Source organism: Nannospalax galili, unplaced genomic scaffold (assembly GCF_000622305.1).
Source record: "Nannospalax galili isolate Female #2095 unplaced genomic scaffold, S.galili_v1.0 scaffold933, whole genome shotgun sequence".
Taxonomy (NCBI): Eukaryota; Metazoa; Chordata; class Mammalia; order Rodentia; family Spalacidae; genus Nannospalax; species Nannospalax galili.
Window position 1 is genome coordinate 1,621,923 of NW_008333281.1, and position 6,493 is coordinate 1,628,415.

Genomic DNA, 6,493 nt, shown 5'->3' on the forward strand with positions numbered 1-6,493 from the left:
GGGGGCTGGGGCCAGGGTCGCCCTCACCTCAGCAGGGCCCTGCGGGCAATGACCAGACCGTGGCAGTCATGGAGCTGTCGGCCAGAGAACTCCAGCCAGCTGGCACAGCTGCTGCTGCCTGTGCCCAGGGCCACTAGCTGGTAGGTCTCCCTGGAGTGGCCGATGCTGCCTTGGACTTCTGTGCAGCAAGGAGCAGAGGAGACTCAGACTAGGGGCCTGAGGGAACTTGCAGAGCTGGGATGGGGACAGAGAGATCCCTACCCCTCTCCAGGATGACTGCGGCCACTGTTCCTTTACAGGCCCAGTATGGTGAGCTCTTGTTCAGCAGGCGGTCGAAGCCGGCGCTGACCACGGCTGCACAGCGCTGCTCGTGGGTCACGATATTCTCTGCACAAGGACCAGAGAACAGCACAGGCCCCACAGGCTGTGCTTCCCTTGTCTCCTCCCCTCACCCCACAAGCAGATACCAGGGTTTGGGCCAGGAGACTACCTACCTTCACTCAGGTAGGTGAGCGGAGGCTGGCAGGGGGTCCCAGGGGGCTCTGAAAGAGACAAGAGGACCCACCCACTCGCCATGGCTGCTGGATCCCCATCCTCTGTGAAGCCAAGGAGAGGAGGAGGCTAAGTTTCCACCTTCCAGACATAAGAGTTCACAAACAGCTGCCATGTCCCTGGCTCCAGAGTAGGATGACAGAGCAGAGGTGGCATGTAGCCTCCCACACACATACACACAAAACCCACAAACATGCACAGACACACAGAGATACAAAGACATATGTACAGATGCATACACATACAGAAACATATGCATCTACATGCACACACACAAACATACTCAGAGACAGAAACACACACACATAGGCATATACATACACATACATACACTCACACATACACAGAGGCAGATACATACATTCACACAAACACATGCAGAGACACACAAGCACATAGACATACACAAACACAGATATATACACACAACACACATGTATGCAGTTATGCACAAGAAAATGGGTGCACACATGCACATGCATGTACATGGACACACATACATATACACACATGTACACAGAGACAAAGACATGCACAGATGTACACAGCCATGCATGCACACACATACACACCAGCATGCACGCGTATAAATACATATATGTAGGCACACATGCATATACATGCACACAAATACATATGCATGCACAAAACTACATCCACAAACACAAATATACACATGCATAAACCCATACACAAACCCATATATACATACATGCACACATATATATCCATGCATACGGGGGGGGGGGCACACACATACAGAGCGGCCTGCCCCAGCTGGGCTCCACCTACCTGAGCTCTCCAGCTGCTTCCGAATGTGGTCCAGGGCGGAGAGCGCCGCCTGCTGTCTGGCCTCCGTCTTGGTCCTCCCTGTTCCAGCAGGGCAGACCAACCCATCCAGTTCTGCACACACAGAGAAGGAGGAGCCTGGACCTGGGAAAGGAAGGAGGAAAGAGGGCCCTGGCCTTCAGCTTGACTGAACCTTTTCTAGAAGTGGGTGTGACCCCTAGGCTCCTCCTTTCACCTGCCGCACCCTGCAACCTCTCACTAGGCTTCTTATGACTCCTGATAAGACAAAAGCCAGAGTAACAGAGGCTCTGACCCTAACTGCCTGTCCGCGCCATGCCCTTGGCTGACTCATTTCGGCTCTCATGGAGCCCCTCTAGAGCATTGCACGGGATGACTTGGTTGCAGGGGAAGCAGAGAAGGGACAGAGCCCAGGAGGAAGGCCCCTGAGCATCTGGAACCACTTCCTGCCTCCAGGGACCCTCAGCCTGAAAGACCTTTCCGGTGCCATCATCTCAAGTGTAATAACACAGAAGAGACAGGAGAAAATTCTACAACTGGGTCACCTGGTCAAGGGGTAGAAATGTAGTCCGGTTCCCAGCAGGTACTTACTAATTCTCTCTCAAGACTACAAGGCATCAAAGTCAGCAAGTGTGGAGGCAGGCAGAGCAACGTCTGCCTTAGAAAGCCACCCCATGCAGCTCTGGAGCAATGATGGAAGCCACCCAGGTCGTGGGTGGATGCTGAAGCCACAGGGTGTCAGTGCTGTGGGGACAGGATAACTACACAACCTCCAGGTAAAGACAGTCCCGAGGAGCACCACGCAGCCCCTGGCAGGATGTCCTGATGAGGGTGTGCATCAATCTGACCACGCGCAGCCTGAGCTCAGTGTTGAGAGAGCCCCATGCCTAGCCCCCCCCCAGGACAGCATACATGATGACTGGCCAGTGCTCTTCAAGGTTGCGAAAGTCAAATCAAGGTGGGATAGCTGTTTCTGATAAACGGAGGGTGGAAGGAAGCCAGCCAGCTGGAGGGGCAAGCCCAGATCCCAGGTACTCAAGAGGCTGAGGCAGCCAGCCGCATCATGAGTTCTGAGGTTAGCCTGGGCTACACAGTGAGACCCTCGTCTTCAAAGAGTGACAGGTGACTGCAATGTCATAGGGCAGGGGAAAACAGCCTGGAGAAAGAGCATTATCAGAATAAGCTGGCAATACGTGGATGTGACCGGTGATCCGATGAAGGCATTACCGAGTGCTATGCTTCCAGGGATTGATCATAGAACAGGTGCCCTTGTTCTTAAGAAAATACACAAAGTGAGTTGGACCTGGTGGGCCAGGCCCGTTTATCATAGCTACTCAGGAGGCTGAGGCAGGAGGACTGAAAGTTCAAGGCCTGCCTGGGCTACAGACTAAGTTCAAGGCCGGACTAGGAAACTTAGTATAAGTCCCTGTTTGAAATAAAAAGTAGAGGGCCACAAAATGTAGCTCAGTGGTACAGTGCTTGCCTAGCAAAGGGAAACGTTACATATTAAGGTGTACATTAAAACTCTGCCTTGGGAGGCTGGAGAGATGGCTTAGTGGTTAAGAGCACTGGCTGTTCTTGTAGACCTGGATTCGAATCCCAGCACCACATGGCAACTAACAACTGTAACTCCAGTTCCAGGGGATCTGACCTCTTCTGTCCTCCATCGGAACTTTGTGACTTGGCTGCACTTACATACATGCAGGCATAAAACTCAATACATATTAAAAGAAAGCACACAATGATTCTGTCTTTTTCTCTCGTGTGTGTAACCCTGTCCTTACCAAGTTGTGTGTAATCTATGTCAGGCTGGACCCCATTCTGCAGTCATGAGAGGGGACTGCCTATAATTGGCCCTTTCCCCCATGAGGCTGAGGGAGATGATGTCTGGCCAGTGCTCTGCCACCATCATGTTCCAAGCTGTTCACTTTGTCCCCTAGAGGTGCCCAGGTCATGATTGGCAGCTCACCATCCCACCAGCCTCTGACCTCTCTGCATATCACCCCTAGAGGGTTTTACCTGGCAGTCCCCAGGTCATCACAGAATGCTCACCATCCCACCGGCCTCTGACCTCCCTGCACATCACCTTGTGCCCTGGAGGTCCCCAGGTCACAGGCAGCTCAGCATCCCACCGGCCTCTACCTCCCTGCACACCTGCCCACCCTCACCTGCAGTCTGGTCCTCCAGAAAGGTCAAAGAGATTCCCAGGTTGGCCACGCACTGGGTGAGCAGGGACACGGCCTGGGCGGGCGGCGGGTCTCTGAGCAGCAGGCTCAGCCCGCCGGCAGCCATCGGGAAGTACCTTGCCTGCAGCACCCGGCCCCTTGGGGCCTCGACGGCCTCCCCGAGGTCTCCTAGCACCTTGGCTGGCCAGGGCTGCCCGACCCCTGCGGCTCCATCCCCGGCCTCCGGGGCCCGCGGCTGCCCATCCCTGGATCTGTCCTCCGCACCCCCGGACTCGGCCGAGGGTCCCCAAGCTTCCTGGCCGGCCGGGGGTCTCCAGGGTCCGGGGCTGATCTGCAGCGAGGCCGCCAGCCTCGGCTTCCTCCGGCCGCCCTCGTCTGCTCCCGACGTCGAAGCCATGGCGGGACCGGATCTCGCGCCAGCCGCGCCCTTTTACACGCCGCAGGGCTCCAGCGCGGAGCACGAGGCGGAGAGAGCCCCGTCCCCGCCTGGCGCTGGCCAAAGAGAGCCCGCAGCGCTGTGATGGATGCTGCGGCTGGCCAATGGGAAGGCCGGGCTGCAGAAGGGGGATTCTCTAGCCACCCGCCAACGTGGAGCTGCTTGGTTGCTGGAGGATGCATTTCGGTCGGGGATTACCCCCTCAAACCGCCTGGTCCTGGGGTGTGGAAGGCTGAGGTCCCCACCCAGCCTAGTACTCTGATCCAGTACGCTGAGTCTGGGCTCTTGTCCCTTGTCGGCACCCGAGCATCCCTGCAGAACCTTTAGCATTCACAATTTAAACCTCACAGCAGGCCTTTTTGAAGCCAAATGGAAGGACAAGCTAACCGAAAATTAGCCTTGGCTTGAATCTCACCTGTCCCCAAAATGGATTTTGATTTTATTTTTTAAAAACATAGTAGCACAAGATGTCGGTTCTTTAAAGTTGAGGGATTGGGCTGGTGAGGTGGCTCAGTGGGTCACCTTAAAGGTCTTTAAAAGCCTTTAAAGTGTTGCCAAGACTGAGTTCAGTCCCCAGAGCTCAGAGTGGGTAGAAAGAATCCACTCCTGAAAGTTCTCGGCTGACCGCCACAAGCATGCCTCCCCGATACAAGTAATAATAATAAAACATTTTTAAGTAAGAGGACTAAAGAGAAGGGGTGATTGGGGAAAAATAAGAGGCAGGCCAGGGTGGGGACAATTCACATAAAGTCTGCTATGGAAGGTGGTGCCGCCGGTTTTTAACTCCGTAAATGATTTGTGCACCTCAGCCGTGTGCGTTTGAGTGAATGTTAAGTGTATGCTCCTAGATCACATTGTAGCTCATGCAAAGGAGGTAAGGAGACCACGGAATGAGCCCCCCAGAGCAAAAACAGGTGACGGAATGCTGGAGCGTGGGCAAAATAACGGTTCTCCCAAGATCTCCACACCCTAGTCCCCAGACCCCATGAGTGTGTGGTGGCATTTGACAAAGGGGGACGCAAAGCTTCTAGCAACTGCCTTTAAAATAATCAGCCCTGGGCTGGAGGAATGGCTCAGTGGTTAAGAGCACCAGCTGCTCTTACAGAGGACCAGGGTTCAATTCCCAGCATCCACATAGCAGCTAACAACTGCCTGTAACTCCATTTCCAGGAGATCCAAAGGCCCTCTTCTGACCTCTGTGAGCACTGCACGACACAGGTGCACTTACACACATGCAGGCATAACACTCATACACATAAAACTAAAATAACAACAAAAACTCAGTCTTGAATTATCTGGGTAGGCCCAGTGTAATCACAGGGTCCTTAATGGAAGAGTTGGAATCAGAAATGGTGTCATAGACACAGTCAAGTGGCTACTGCTTGCCTGGAGATGGAAGAAACCCTGTGCCATGGGCTTCAGGAAGCTTCCAGAAGCTGGGACTCCAAGACAGTAGTCTCCCTATGCAGCCCCAAGAAGGCCTGCTCACACCTTGATTTGGGCCCAGTGAGTCTCTGTTGGTCTTCTGAGCTCTGGAATGGTAAGAAGTTGTCTTAGGCTTGTACTAACTTGTTAACAACAGTGATGGACAACTGATTTAAAGGATCATCAAGCAGGATGTGGTATTGCACAGCTGTGATCCTAGCACTCAGGGGAGGCAGGACATTTGAGAGTTCAAAGCCAGCCTGGGCTATCTAGTACAATCTTATCTCAAATAATCTTCAGCGTTTTGCACACATGCACCCTAAAATAATTTCAAAAACTTATGTAGCTCCACTAACTTATTTACAGAGATGCAGTCTTAGGCCATTCCAGTTACAAAAAAATGCATCCTTGGAAGACCTCATTGGCAAAGCCAGGGGGAGGACAGGCAAACCAGTCTGCTAAGCAGACTCATGTCCTATCAAAAACAATCTGATTTCATCTTTCAATTTAAATAAATGTGCTGGTATTGTCTGAGGAGAGCCACCTCATCCATTTTCTTGACTCAGTGTTTAGGGAACAATCTTTGGGACACATTGGGGATCCTGCCAGACTGAAGATGTTCTGCCTTGCCAAGGGACTCCTGGATTCTATTTCTGAAGTAAAGAACTAAAGCGACTTTGGTCTATCCAAGCGTTCCAAGACTCCATGAAATGGGGCAACAGAGCTGACGCACCTTCTTATTCTTACCCGAGAAAACTTATGAAATTATAGCATGCCCACAGGACAGGGTGCGGATCAGTGAACCTTCATGCCTAGCATGCCCATGTTGTGGAACACAGTCTTCTGGGCAGGATGTAACCATTGCTAACTTGAAATCAGAATGTGATTACCTACATTCAACCCTGCTTGGATGGGGCCTGTTACCATCCCTCATAGAAGGAGGTTGTGGGGAGGGTCATTAGGCCCTCGCCTGAGATTCTGGCCACTCCTTCCTACCCCCATCCCAACGGCATGTAATCCTGCCCAGCTGCACATGGTCTCAGCAGGTGTTGGAGTGTATGTAGGATGTAATGAAGGTGGGGCGGGC

At 52.8% G+C, this 6,493-nt stretch overlaps 1 protein-coding gene across 1 annotated transcript in view; it reads right to left on the bottom strand.

The window, feature by feature from the left end:
* Adad2 (adenosine deaminase domain containing 2) overlaps nt 1-3,942 on the bottom strand; it is a 5,470-nt gene extending 1,528 nt beyond the window's left edge. Inside the window, exons 1-5 of the mRNA XM_008827933.1 lie at nt 3,528-3,942; nt 1,345-1,485; nt 495-542; nt 262-387; nt 28-178 (exon numbers count right to left, since the gene is read on the bottom strand). Coding sequence (XP_008826155.1) covers nt 28-178; nt 262-387; nt 495-542; nt 1,345-1,485; nt 3,528-3,942 — 881 coding nt within the window. The remainder of the gene's footprint in view (nt 1-27; nt 179-261; nt 388-494; nt 543-1,344; nt 1,486-3,527) is intronic.
* Nucleotides 3,943-6,493: the final 2,551 nt, after the last annotated feature.